At 45.7% G+C, this 14,842-nt stretch overlaps 1 protein-coding gene across 4 annotated transcripts in view; it reads right to left on the bottom strand.

Moving 5' to 3' along the window:
• The window catches only part of CAMTA1 (calmodulin binding transcription activator 1), a 987,191-nt gene that overhangs the window by 959,544 nt on the left and 12,805 nt on the right, over positions 1 to 14,842 (bottom strand). The window contains exon 1 of one of the 4 annotated variants that reach the window (XM_044942955.2): positions 1,924 to 3,449. The exons of 1 other annotated variant lie outside the window; for it this stretch is intronic. In XM_044942955.2, the coding sequence (XP_044798890.1) occupies positions 1,924 to 2,136 (213 nt within the window). In that variant the 5' untranslated portion in view covers positions 2,137 to 3,449. Of the gene's footprint in view, positions 1 to 1,923; positions 3,450 to 14,842 lie in introns of those variants that run through there. 2 more of the 4 variants (XM_044942953.2, XM_044942954.2) reach the window with 2 other exon arrangements.

Raw genomic sequence — 14,842 nt, 5'->3', positions numbered from 1 at the left:
GCCTGAACAGGCTGCGCTTCTCTCCAGATGCACCCCTCTTTATCTCCTTCCAGGCGCCCCACACCTATTAAGAGAGCACTTCACATGCACCAGACACCATCCTGAGAGCTGGGACCCAGCAGGGAACAAGAGGAATGAAGGTCTGTCTCATGGAGTATCCGCCAGTGGGAGAGGTAGGTGGAGAGTGGGTTAAGAGCTGTGAAGGAAAACAGGGTGATGCGCCATGACGAGGAACCGGGCAGGGGACGCGCCACGATGAGGAACCAGGTAGGGGACACGCCACGACCAGGAACCGGGTAGGGGACGCGCCATGATGAGGAACCAGGTAGGGGACGCGCCACGACAAGGGGACGCACCACGACGAGGAACCAGGTAGGGGACGCGCCACGATGAGGAACCAGGTGGGGACACTCCACGACGAGAAACCGGGTAGGGGACACTCCACAACGAGGAACCGGGTGGGAACAACAAGGAGCCGGGTAGGGGACGCACCCCGACGAGGAACCAGGTAGGGAAAGCTCTGCTCTGAAAGCATATCCACATGTGGGTCGAGGGAACTACCCGATTAGAGCATCAAGAAACCTTGACTTGAGCACTCACTAGGCTGAGCGGCTCTTAGTGTGGCTGCACTTCAGTCATCGAGAAAGATTTTTAAAGTTCTGGTGCCCAGGCTGCAATTCTGACCATGTAATGCACAGGGATGGAACCCAGGCAGCAGTATTTTTTAAAGGTTTCCAAGTGATCCCAAGATGTATCCAGGGATCGGAACCACTGAGATCAACAGCTGTGTGAGTTTTCTCCAGAGAGAAGTGGGAGGGTGACCTTGAGCAGGGCATCTCCACTGCAATGCACATGTGGGTCATCTGAGGATCTCTCAGCTTCTGACTCACAGGTCTGAGTGTGCCCGAGACTGTGCCTCTAGGAAGGCCCCATGACTCATGGTCACACCTGGGCTATCAGGAACTAGACGATCGGAAAGATCAGGAATTAATCTAATAAAGATCCTTCCAGTCCCAACACTTCAGATGGCACAATTCCATGAATTCCTAATGGCCTACGAAACAACTCTCGTCTGTGGACACAAACTATAATGCAAAACTGTACCAGGAAAGCCAAGCAACAGAAGCAATGGAAACTACAGGGATGGTCACTCAATTGAGTTCAGGTTCCATAGTCTGCCAGAAGTGCCCGAGAGGGGACAGAGGAGCTCCTGAAAATACACTCCCTGCTTTCAATAAGTACATTTAATTGGAGACAATGGTAAAAAGAAAAAAAAGTAATGAAATAATACATGATTTATTAAAGGCTGAAGTGAGTTGATAACTGTGGAAAACCAGTAACTATCTGTGTTTTGAGCACAAACTTTTCGGGGGCGCAGAATATGCTTTATCATTTTTGTCTCTCTTTAGAGAACCTAGGTCAGTGTGTTACACATAGCTACACTTATTTTATATATTTACATACACACACACACACACACACACACACTATATAGAATTCTGGATGATGGAATAAATGAAAGAAAATGCTGTATAACAAGAAATGATAAGTGGCTTTTGGAGAGAGAAGCAGCATGATGAAAACTGCATTTACAGCCCTTTGCCATAAGCACTGGCAAGGTTTAAGACTCCACAGAGTCCCTTTAAAGCCGACTGAGGACCCACAGAAAGGCCACACTGAATGCAATAAACCAGTTGTATCAATTAAAAGTGACACGTCAAGAAGATTTTTGCCATGGAGTTTTAAACTGATTCTTGAAATTCACTGATCATTACATATGACGTGACATATAAATAATCAAAATGAAGGCAGAGTCCAAAATTCTCAGCACCTTTACTAGACTCACCAGTGTTGCCTAGCATTGTTAGGCAGGCTAACTCTTAGAACGAACTTTATCATGGCTCAAATACCATAAATATTTACTTCTTGCTCATGTAGAGTCCACAACAGTAAGTCAGAAGGCAGCTCTCCCCCCAGCCGTGGCTCTGGCCCCAGATCTCCTTCCATCCTAGGCACAAGCCTTCCTAGTTCACTGGGCTCTTCTGCAGCAGCCAGCAGACAGGAAAGGGCACGGAAATCCTGCAGAGGGAGGGCCCTGGGGCCAGGCCTGGAAGTGGCTCCCTTCTTGGCTCTCATGCCATTGGCTAGAATACGGCCACTAAGCCACGCCTAACCATCAGGGAGGCTGGGAGATGCGGTCTGGCTACCTGCCCGGGAAGAAGAGACCGGTTTTGTGATCAGCTCACAGACTCTGCCACAATGCCATTTGTAATTATTTTTTTTAATTACAGAAGAGTCAGTCCTCTCAAAAATGCATTCTGAACCTATAACCTCCACCTTTAATCCCTAAAGCCATCCAGCATCTAAACCCAATCTAGTAGTCTTTCTATACTGATAAATATTTTTCTATCATATTCAAAATAAGACTATACCTAGGGCATCCTTGAAGGGATGTCTGGCTTTTCCAGTACTTAATGTCTGGCACATAATACAAGCTCAAATATTTGTTGAATTCATGGATGAACAACTTTCCCAGAAGTTCATGGAAAGGAAAAAGAGTGGTCCCATCTCTTGCCCTGGTGATGGCAGGGTTCACTGAATAATGACCATTAGTCTTTTCAAGAATCTCTGTCTCCCTCTTCTAAGGCCACCCCGGGTAGCCACCCATCCTCTGGTCCGTGAACAATCAAGCAACAAGACAAAAGTTCCTTCTGACCCACGAAGAAGAATGAAGGGGTGAAAATACTCTGCCATGTTCACGGACACCAACAGAATCAAGGCTACCATTTGTGGTGATAGCACAGGCCTGTTTAACAGAGGGCAACACAGGGCCTGTCAGAGACCAGCCTCGGGGGGCCTCCAGAAAACCCTCCCAGCTGATGACCTCAGCGACTAGAAAAACACCATGCACCCTAAACACAAACCACAAAGGGTCAGCAGGGGGAAAAATTACAAGGCATACTACAAAAATATTTCATGCTCACATATTACCCTCTTTTCAAGAAGTTTAAAATATACTGTAAGTGTGACTATAATAATCTTCCCAACACTCCTATGGGATAAAGACAAAATTAAAGTGTGTACTCAAGTTAAAAGGAGTGGTGGCTGTTCCCACTACTAGGGCCGGTGCAACAAGAAAGTGAGGCAGTAACCTCTAAGGTAAGTGGGGCACAAACCATTTTAGGCTCTCAAATTGAGTTCAACACCTAGAATTGAGTTCAAAAGCAAACAAGTTGCTAAAACAGACCACAAAACGGTTGTAGGTCTGAGATGCTTACACAGGAACTAATACTACAATCTATCAAGCCTGATTTATGACCTAAGAAATCACATTAATTGATTCACTATTACCAGAGATTCATGTAAAGCGTAAAGTGATTTAAGAATGAAAAAAAAAAATTCTTCCTAGCTATGAATCACAATATCATTAGAATTTTTATAAATTTAATTTGGCTAGGAAGCCAGTATACTCAATACTCTGAAAATAATCAAAGAGCATTTATTAAACATCCTCATTTGTATAAATAGATTCCAGCAGGACATATTCAGAAAAAAAAGCTACATGAAATTTAAAATTACACTTTTTTAGCAGCACTTATCATTACTAATACTGATAACTTTTTTAACTCCTCAAAGAGAGAGAGCTATCAACCCAATAGGCTAGGCATTTTATTTTATTTGGTATTATGTGCATTTAACAAAGGTTTCCCAGGTGGCTCAGTGGTAAAGAATTCACCTACCAATGCAGGAGATGCAGGTTCCATCCCTGGGTCAGGAAGATATCCTGGATAAGGAAATGACAACCCACCCCAGTATTCTTGCCTGGGAAATTCCCATGGACAGGTGGGCTACAATCCATGGAGTCACAAAGAGTTGGACACAACAATTAAACAACAACATTTAACAAGCACTTTCACATATAAAATCTTACTTTGGCCCAACAGGCAGCAGCGCAGACATTATGTCTATTCCAGACACCAAGGCCCAGGCACAGACACTGGTCGAGGGCCACAGGTGGGCCCTTGGCAGAACCCGGAGGAGGTCTCCCTGCAGGACTCCTGGGCTCTCTCCACACAACACAGGCTCTCCCCCTAATAATGCAGGGACTCAACGCAAAAGCTAGGGCAGAAAAAGTTCACAAGCTGCCGTGACAGAAAAGCTCCAGCATACGATGAACATGGAAGAATACCCAGGAATCCATACAGGGAGTTTGACACCCTAAAGGAAAGACCAGCTACACACAAGCCTGATGCCAACCTGATAAGAAGCTTTTCCTGATTCTCTAACATTTTCAGTCCACAAATCACAGATCACCTATCACTTGCTGTAGCCCCCTAACTAAAATCTCACCAAAACCAAAGGAGAGGAGGACACCATTTTGCCTAACAGAGCAGTAAGTGACATGCCTCCTAAATGGAACCCAGTGGCGTGGGGACTCACCTAATTCAAACGCAACCAGAACTAGAAAGGATACAAGACACACTCGAAGGCCAAAAGAGATTGGTCCACGCCCGAAAGCTCACACGCTTCTCTGTGAGAAGGACACCCAAGCCCAAACCCAAGCTGAATTACTGTTAAACCACTCAGTTCTACTGAGCTTGATCATCAGGTTGCCAAGCCCAGAGGAGGTCAGAAGCAACAAGTCAGAAGGCAAAGGACAGCAAGAGATGGACAGACAAGTGGAAGCAAGAGTGACAAGAGACAGCAAGGGCAGATTTTTGAAAAACTACACACAAGGACTTGAAAGGCACCACAGTTTGGGGTCATTTATCATAAAAGCAAACAGTCTACTCCAAAAGTCCTAAAAATAATCACAGCATTAAAATAAAGCCCAGTTCCATCACTTAGGTACAACATAATGAACCCAAGTTAACAAGCTACATGTGTGGTACAGTCTGTGTGTTCTACTAAACACGGGGGGAAAGTAGTGCAGTTAATGCCTTCTGTCTGCAAATCTTACATTCCAAAAGATACTTCCATATGAATGACCTCATTTGATCCTCAACAACATCCTACAGCAAGCAGAGCAGATACCTCCACTGGCCAAGAATTTGCAGATAAATAATTCAATCTTAGCCAAGGCAGAGGGGTTATCAATGGCCATGATAATCCTGTTGTATTCCTCTGTGAATTCATCTCACAGGAGAGCGCACTTCCAGAGCACCTATGCCCCTCGAGAGGGGATGAAGAGAGAAGGCAGGGAGCTTCCTGAAAAGGGTCATCAGCGTGACATACCTGGAACTTCACCTTCAAAACCCCCATCCTGCCTCTGTGCCCCACAGCCCTCTTTCTAAAGAACCGTCCTTTGCTCTCTCATGCCATCACCCTCCCCTTGTAACGCCATGGGGGACTACCTGTGACCCCACCCCCTTAGTGAGCACACACTCCTGTATAAGCTCCCCACCTTGAGTGTGCACTGGACTGACAGACTTGCTTCTCACAACAGAATGTGTCACTGAGACAACACCTCCAAGATGAGGCAGCGTGTACAGTGCCTCCATCCGGCTGGCAGACGCTCCTCTGCTGGCTCTGATGAAGCAGCTGCCACGTTGGGGAGGCCCATGAGAACTATGGGACTCAGAAGAGTGTCCATCCCCAGCTGGGCCTTCAAATGTGACCCCAGCCCTGGCTGACAGCTTGACTTCAGGCTGTGAGGTCCTGAAGCAGAAGATCAAGCAAAGCCCTCCCTGAACTCCTGACCCACAGGGCCAGATAACAAGTGTGTCCTTTCTATAAACTGCTAAGTTTGTAGTAATTTGTTACAGCAGCAAAGATAACTAATACACCCATCAGGGCCTAGTAATTTCTTTTCTCAACTTCACTATTTAACTAAGTTGTTTCACTAAGTTGAGTTTTTCTCAACTTAGTCATTTCACTATCATTTGATCAACACTCTCCATTTACCACCAAAACTCTTGAAAGAATTATCTACTCTCTTTTGCTACCTTTTTCTCATCCTCTCAACTCACTATCAAACCAACAAAATCAGTACTTTTTTCTTAGTCTTTATTCTACTCAAACTCTTGGCATTATAATGGATAACTCCTTACAACCCTGTGTACTGAAGCATGTCTGATTTTGTGTTCTCATTCTCCCACCTCTCTGGCCATTCTTCCTGGTCCTCTCCCCCCGTCTGACACTTAAATGTAGGCATTCACCACATTTCTGCCCACAAATCCCCTCTTTTCTCTCATGACAATTTCACCCACTACTATGACTTCTACTAATTCATCTGAACTGATTCATTCCTTCCACCAACAGGCACTGGGCAGAGATGGAGCCACAAGAAAAGACAAATGAGGTCTCCACATTCATGAAACTTACTTTCTCCACCAGAGGCCCCTCCAAGTCTATTTACCACCCTTTTCCACCCTGTCCTGTGCCAGGAAGGCTGACCTCTACGGACACCATCACCAGGCTCCTTTGCCGTCTGAAAGTTCAATGAAGAAGGAAAACAGGGTGACAGGAATGACTCCCTAATCTCTGATCTGCACTCCCAAAGGTCATACTGTGCACAGACATGCTACAACAACCCCAATTACACCTGAAATAGAAATGACATGTTTGCATCCAGTCACCCCAAAAGACGCTTACTCCTTGGAAGAAAAGTTATGACCAACCTAGATAGCATATTGAAAAGCAGAGACATTACTTTGCCAACAAAGGTCCATCTAGTCACGGCTATGGTTTTTCCTGTGGTCATGTATAGATGTGAGAGTTGGACTGTGAAGAAAGCTGAGCGCCAAAGAATCGATGCTTTTGAACTGTGGTGCTGTGGAGAAGACTCTTTAGAGTCCCTTGGACTGCAAGGACATCCAACCAGTCCATTCTGAAGGAGATCAGTCCTGGGTGTTCTTTGGAAGGACTGATGCTAAAGCTGAAACTCCAGTACTTTGGCCACCTCATGCGAAGAGTTGACTCATTGGAAAAGACCCTGATGCTGGGAGGGATTGGGGGCAGGAGGAGAAGGGGACAACAGAGGATGAGATGGCCGGATGGCCTCACTGACTCGATGGACATGAGTTTGGGTGAACTCCAGGAATTGGTGATAGACAGGGAGGCCTGGCGTGATGCAATTCATGGGGTCACAAAGAGTCAGACACGACTGAGCAACTGAACTGAACTGTACCCCAAAACATGGGCTTCCCTTGTGGCTCAGCTGGTAAAGAATCCACTTGCAATGCAGGAGACCTGGATTCAATCCCTGGGTTGGGAAGATCCCCTGGAGAAAGGAAAGGCCACCCATTCCAGTATTCTGGCCTGCACAATCCCAAGGACTAACTATACAGTCCATAGAGTCGTGAAGAGTTGGACGTGACAGCAACTTTCACTTTCACCCCAAACAATATCCCTCGTCACCCCTCACTCAGTTAATGGCCTCACCTGACACCAGTTGAGGTGCAAAAGCTAGAAGTCACCTTCACCTCTTCTCATCCCTCAGAGCCCATGGTCAGTCAGTCACAAAAGTGTGTTTCTCTCGTACATCCACATACAACTCAATCACACCAGCTTCTTTTTCCAATTGACTGCTACAGACATTCTCGTCAGGAGCTGTTTCCTGCCAACTCCAGTCCTTCCTCTTTGCACAGTCATTCATTCGAACAACATTTACAGGTGCCAGGTGCTCGAGCCTCTGGCCACTGAAGATGTAGCTCTAACTGAAGGAGAAAGAGCAGTAAGCCAGCAGCATCAACACAACCATAATGTGCCGTGATCAGGAACACCATGAAGTGCTACAAGTGCACCAGGAAGGGCGTACAATCCAACCTGAAAAGAAAGGCAAGGCCCAGAGGGCTTCTCAACAAGTGTGATTTAAGGAGGGACCCAGAGGACAAGCGGAGGCAGTGGACAGAGCAAATGCGTGAGTACGTGTGTATATGTTTTAGAGGAAAGCGCACCTTCTAAGCCAAGGCGATGACAACGTGCAAGACGTAAAACCAAGAGAAAGCGTGGTGCCCTGGGACAACCAGAATCTAAAAGAACTGACCACAGCTGGAAAACAGAAAGGAAGCTGGAGCAGTAAGCAGGTGGCCCTTATTAGCACCTTCAAGGAAAAGGGATTCGCCAATCAACCCCACTCCTATGCTAAAGAAGTAACTCTAGAAGCTGCGCCCAAAGCAGAGAGAACAGAGGCCAGACTCCTCAGTGTGCCTTCCCAGCCTCTACACCCGCCCCCCACCTACTTCTCCAGGCTCATCTACCCACACGCACCAGGAATCCCAGCCCCAGGACTCCTGGCTGTGAGCCTCTGCCTCATCTCCTCCACTAGGAAACTCTCCTCAAACCACCATGTTTGCCTGTCAAGGATGCGGCCGAATTCTACCACTTTCCAGAAGTCCTCCTGGGTCCTCCCAGAGCCTGATGACAGCATTCCTTGCATCTGCATCTGCTCCCCTGCATACCGGAAGCTTCTGGAATATTATGAACAGAAGTGAATCCTAATTTCCAAGACTAGGGAAAATGTTCAGAAAAATATTTGATTTACCAGTATTACACTCCTAAGTAAACAACCAAAGAAGGTCATGAAAAAAACAAGTATTTTTGAATTGTATAAAAACAATCAACCAAAAGCCTAGATTTCTGTATGTTTTCAGAAAGTATCTCTAAATAAAGATGGCTACACACTGCCTGATAAGATTAAAAAACAGTGAGTAAAAAAGCTCAGAAAGGCTAAGTTACTTGCTCAAAACAAAATCACAAGGCACCTAAGGGTTAAAGACCAGAGTCAAGTCTTCAGATCACATCAGTCGCTCAGTCGTGTCCGACTCTTTGCGACCCCATGAATCGCAGCACGCCAGGCCTCCCTGTCCATCACCAACTCCCGGAGTTCACTGAGACTCACGTCCATCGAGTCAGTGATGCCATCTAGCCATCTCATCCTCTGTCTTCAGGGACCCCTCAAAAGCTACAAGCAGCCAGATATACCCAGGATATCCCCACATATCTCACTAGCCAGCCCTCTGATTACCTAAAGCTTCCCCCATTCTTCTCTCACTTAATGCCTGGTTTCCTTCAGGTGCAGCTCAGGAAGGATCTCCGAAGCTCCCACATGAACAGATCCCTTTCTGATGCCCTATGCTCACCAGCATAGTATGGACCAGACACAGCACTAGGAAGACGCCTGCAGTGTATCAGCCTTACATAATTACACATGACACCTTCGTTAACTGTCTCAGTGGTAAAGAATCCACCTGCCAATGCAGGAGATGCAGGTTCGATCTCTAGGTTGGGGAGATCCCCTAGAGAAAGAAATGGCAACCCACTCCAGTATTCTTGCCTGGAGAATCCTATGGACTGAGGAGCCTGGCGGGCTACAGTCCATGGGGTCGTAAGAGAGTCAGATACGACTGAGCAACTAAACACACACCTTAATTAACACTGGTCTCCCCATCAGCTGCATGAGGACAGGGACCATGTCTGCCCTTCTCTGGGCTGGCACTTTATTATTACTTGTTGAGTAAATAAACTGCCTTGACTTTAACAGTAACTGAGAGTCACACAGCCCCCACAGGACTACAAGATCCTAAAATATTTTCTGACACCTCCAATAATAATAATATAAATTTTAAGGTCACAATATTATTGTAACATATTCCAACACTTTGAAATTAAATGTTCATACATGGAACCTGCTAATTCTCTATTAATCAGAATGAATGCTAACCAGACTACCACATCTTTTCTAAACATGCAAGGCATCAGCAAACTTTCACATCGTAAAAACACACAGCACAAAAAGCCTACACACACAGGCTACATGAATAACTATTTGCTCTCTTGGAATCCGAACAGTCCAATTCTAGCCTAACAGGGAATTAGAGTTTTTCAACAACAAAGCCTACTGTAGTAAATGAATTAAAACATTTTTTTTAGGGCTAGATGCTTGGCTGCTTGAGTTAGCCAGTGCACATGTGTGTGCTCAGTAGCTCAGCCATGTTTGACTCTTTGTGACCCCATGGACTGTAGCCTGCCAGGCTCCTCTGTTCATCGGATTTTCCAGGCAAGAATACTGGAGTGGGATGCCACTTCCTACTCCAAGGGACCTTCCCAACCCAGGGATCGAACCTGCATCTCCTGCACCAGCAGGTGGATTCTTTAACAGTGTGCCATCTGGGAATCCCGAGTTAGCCAATACTAGTTCTCAAACGGTGGATCCATAAAATGGATTTAAACTGCCCAAATTGATCCCTACATTCAATATATAAGCCCTATCAATATAAAAACTGCCTTTTTCGTAGAAATTGACAAGCTGATCCTAATATTCACATGACAATTCAAGGCACCCAGAACAGTCAAAACAATCTTTAAAAAGAACAGTTCAGGGACATTTTCTGATATCAAAACTTAACTACAAAGCTACAGTAATCAAGACAGCGTGGTACTGGCATAAGGACAGACATAGGTCACTGGATTAGAAATGAAACTCCAAAATGAAGCCCACACCCTTATGGGCAGCTGGTTTCTTACAAGGGTGCTAAATACTTCATTGAGAAAAGAATGGTCTTTTCAAAAAATGTTCCAGGACAACTGGATATCCTCACACAAAACGATGAAGCTGGAAGCCTATCTATCTCACAACATACAAAAATTAACTGAAAGTGAACCAGAGACCTAAATGTGAAAGCTAAAATTGTTCAACTCTGACAAGAAAACACGGGTGTTAATTTTCATAACCTTGGACTAAGCAATAGTTTAATTATGAAAGCAAAAGCAACAAAAAGCAGGTAAATGGAACTCAAAATTGAGAACTTTTGTGCTTCAAAGGAAACCCACAAGAAAATGAATCCACAGAATGAGAGAAAATATTTGCAAATCCTACATCTGATAAGGGACTGTTATCCAAAATATATCAAAAAATGCCTACAACTCAAAAGCAAAAAACTAACTCCATTCAAAAATGGGCCTCGGCCTTGAACAGACATCCTTCAAAGCAGACATGCAAATGGCCAATGAGCACAAACAAAGATGCTCCCCATCAGTGGCCTTCAGGAAATGCAAACGAAAACTACAGGACACCACTTCACATCCCCAAGATGCTGCTGCTGTTCAGCTGCTCAGCTGTGTCCATAAGAATGGCTACAATCAAAAAGACAGACAACAGCAAGTGCCAACAAGGATGTGGAGAAACTGGAACTTTCAAACATTGTTAGCAGGAATGTAATATGATGTAGCCATTTTGGCAAACAGTTTGGCAGGTCCTCCGAAAGTTAAACACAGAGTTACCATATGACCTAGCGATTCTACTCCTAGCTGTACAAGAGAACCGAAAACACTGTCCACACAAAAGCATGTACACAAACGTTCACAGCAGCATTATTCATAGGAGCTAAAAAGGGGAAATAAGTGTCCATCAACTGGTTAACAGATAAATAAAATGCAATGTGTCTATACAATAGAGTACTATGCCACCATAAAAGGAATGAAGTTTTGATATAAACTATAATGCTGGGCTGGAAGAAGCACAAGCTGGAATCAAGATTGCCAGGAGAAATATCAATAACCTCAGATATGCAGATGACACCACCCTTATGGCAGAAAGTGAAGAGGAACTCAAAAGCCTCTTGATGAAAGTGAAAGAGGAGAGTGAAAAAGTTGGCTTAAAGCTCAACATTGAGAAAACTAAGATCATGACATCTGGTCCCATCACTTCATGGGAAATAGAGGGGGGAACAGTGGAAACAGTATCAGACTTTATTTTTGGGGGCTCCAAAATCACTGCAGATGGTGATTGCAGCCATGAAATTAAAAGACGCTTACTCCTTGGAAGGAAAGTTATAAGCAACCTAGATAGCATATTGAAAAGCAGAGACATCACTTTGACAACAAAGGTCCGTCTAGTCAAGGCTATGGTTTTTCCAGTGGTCATGTACGGATGTGAGAGTTGGACTGTGAAGAAAGCTGAGCATGGAAGAATTGATGCTTTTGAACTGTGGTGTTGGAGAAGACTCTTGAGAGTCCCTTGGACTGCAAGGAGATCCAACCAGTCCATCCTAAAGGAGATCAGTCCTGGGTGTTCATTGGAAGGACTGATGCTAAAGCTGAAACTCCAATACTGTGGCCACCTCATGCGAAGAGCTGACTCACTGGAAAAGACCCTGATGCTGGGAGGGACTGGGGGCAGGAGGAGAAGGGAACGACAGAGGATGAGATGGCTGGATGGCATCACCAACTCGACGGACATGAGTTTGAGTGAACTCCGGGAGTTGGTGATGGACAGGGAGGCCTGGCGTGCTGCGATTTATGGGGTCGCAAAGAGTCAGACACGGCTGAGCGACTGAACTGAACTGAACTGATAATGTGGATGAAAACATTATGCTAAGGGAAAGAAGACAGTCACCAAAGGCCACGTAGTGTAGGATTCCATTTGTATGAAATGTCCAGAACAGCCAAGTCCAGGAAGAGAGAGTGGACTATTAATTGCCTGGAGCAGAGGGGAGGGAGGAAAGCAGAGAGGCTGCTAACGGGCAGAGGTTTCTTTCAGGAGTGATGAAGATGTTCTGGAATCAGACAGTGATGACAGTTACACAGCTGTGTTTAAACACGCCAAAAACCACTTAATGGTATGTTTTAAAAGGGTGAATTTTATGGTAAAAGAATTATACATCAGTAAAGCTATCCTTGTACATTTTTAAAAGTTATTTATTTTTAATTGGAGGATAATTACTTTACAATATTGTGATGGTTTCTGCCATACATCAACATGAATCAGCCATAGGTTGATGTCATCTTCCTCTTGAACCTTCTTCCCACCTCCCACCCAAAACTGTTATAGTGAAAAAAGTGTCAAATCCCTTTGACTACTAAAACCACCTGATGACAATGTTTCTTTTAAACATTATATACTTGCCTCGTTTGTTAAGCAGAGCATACGTGGTGTTGCTTTTGTGAATACACTCAAGGTCATCACTATGAAGCATCAGTCACTGAGCAGCTCACGGACCTCAATGGTGTGCTGGCTACTAGCCTCTTACACAGACCTCCAAACCTGCTCTCTCAGCCTTCCACCTGTTTGCTCTCCTTTTCTTTCCTCTTCTCCCATGAGAAATCAAGAAAAATCTGAGAGTAGATGCAGGAAGGATGAGAAGGAAAAGCAAACAAGTGTGCATTCAGTGGCCATACGTCCTTAAGACATAGGCTGCTCCCTGTTTCCTCCTCCAGACCTCCGCCCTCTTCAGAGGCAACATCTCCAGCCTCCCAGATTTCGTGGTCCACGACAAGGGGAAAGGCAAGGAAGCCCACCCAAGTATGTGAACCGGGGGACACCTCAAAAGACACAGGCACACACCCCCCGCCAACTGCTAGTTCTCTCTGAGAACCACAGGGCAGAGGCTGCCGGACCACGAGGCTCCCGCGTGCATTGCCTGCATCGTCACCCCTGATTTACCCATACACACGCCCAGGCAGGCTGAGGATGCTGGGCCTCGTGGCTGGAGCCACAGTGAACATTTTCTCAGTAAAAAGTTTACTCCCTGGTATCTGGCGGTTAAGAATCTGCCTTGCATATATACACTATCATATGTAAAATAGTTAGTGGGAAGCTGCAGGGAGCCCAGCCTGGTGCTCTGTGATGACCTAGAAGAGTGGGATGGAGAGCGGAAGGGAGGCTCAGGAGGGAAACGGCATATATCTATACGCATATATGTATATAATTACGACTGATTCGTGTTGCTGTACAGCAGAAACCAACACAAAATTGTGAAGCAATTTTCCACCCCAATTAAAAAAAGAAAAAGAATCCACCTTGCAATGCAGGGGACACAGGTTCAATCCCTGGTTGAGGAATTAGGATCCCACATGCCACAAGGTAACTAAGCCGTGCATCACAGCAAAAATAAAAGATTCCACAGGACAGAAGGAAGATCCTGTATGCTGCAACTAAGATCCGACCCAGCCAGATAAATAAATGATTTTTAGAAAGGAATTTTTTTTTAAAGTTTACTCACTATAGCAAGTGAATGCAGGAAATCCATTTTGGGGTCAGTATTCTTCCTTTTACACGGTTTGACAGAGAGAGGTTAAGGCATCAGGACCCCATGCTATGGTCCCCTCCTCCCACAGTCCTTGGCCGTGAGCCCCTCAAAGTGATCAGACGACCAGCAGATCCGAGCCCACCCTCCTTCAGCGTGGACCAGACCAGGGAGAATCCCCAGCCTCTGAAAACAAAACCACCAACTCAGAGAAGTCAGTCCGACCCTCCGTCCTGAGCCCTTTAAACACACGCCACAGAGACTGGAGTCAGAGGACAGAGAGCCCCGGGAAGCCACACGGCATGGAAGGTATGAGCGAGGCATCATGTCAGCGAGGAGAGGCAGAAGGACCAGCACAGAGGGGAGCCGGCAGGGCCAGGCTCAGCCCCAGGCTCGAGTCCACTGCAGACTCACGGCTCCCTCTGGTCTCCTTCCCGCGAGGCTGAGGTGGCTCCACTCTCCTTACACAAAAGCAGCCTTCACTGCACCTAGGACAAGCGCCCATGATCCCTGCGGGAAACTGCTCCAACTGCTTCCCCTGTGACACCAGCGTCCAGCGCCCACCCTCTTCTGAACAAATGAACCACAGAGCTGATGACCACTGTGCGTTCACTGTGGGGGGGGGTGTGTGCGTGTGTGTGTGTGTGTGTGTGTGTGTGTGTGTGTGTGTGTCTACACACACACGTGGCATGAGGTGGATTCTGAACCTCCATTTAAGGCACCACCTGCCAACTTAGAATAATGAAAATACTGCCACATAGTTACTCTCAGCTGCTTATAGATACTTTTCTCACTGGGTTTTATATCCATTTGGAGGGTGGTTTTAATCATAAAAAAACATACATAATGTAAAACTAACCACTTTAGCCCTTTTT

This window comes from Bubalus bubalis, chromosome 5 (genome assembly GCF_019923935.1).
Source record: "Bubalus bubalis isolate 160015118507 breed Murrah chromosome 5, NDDB_SH_1, whole genome shotgun sequence".
In the NCBI taxonomy this organism is placed as follows: Eukaryota; Metazoa; Chordata; class Mammalia; order Artiodactyla; family Bovidae; genus Bubalus; species Bubalus bubalis.
The sequence above is the reverse complement of the archived record's forward strand: the minus strand, read 5'-3'. Positions and strand labels throughout refer to the sequence as shown.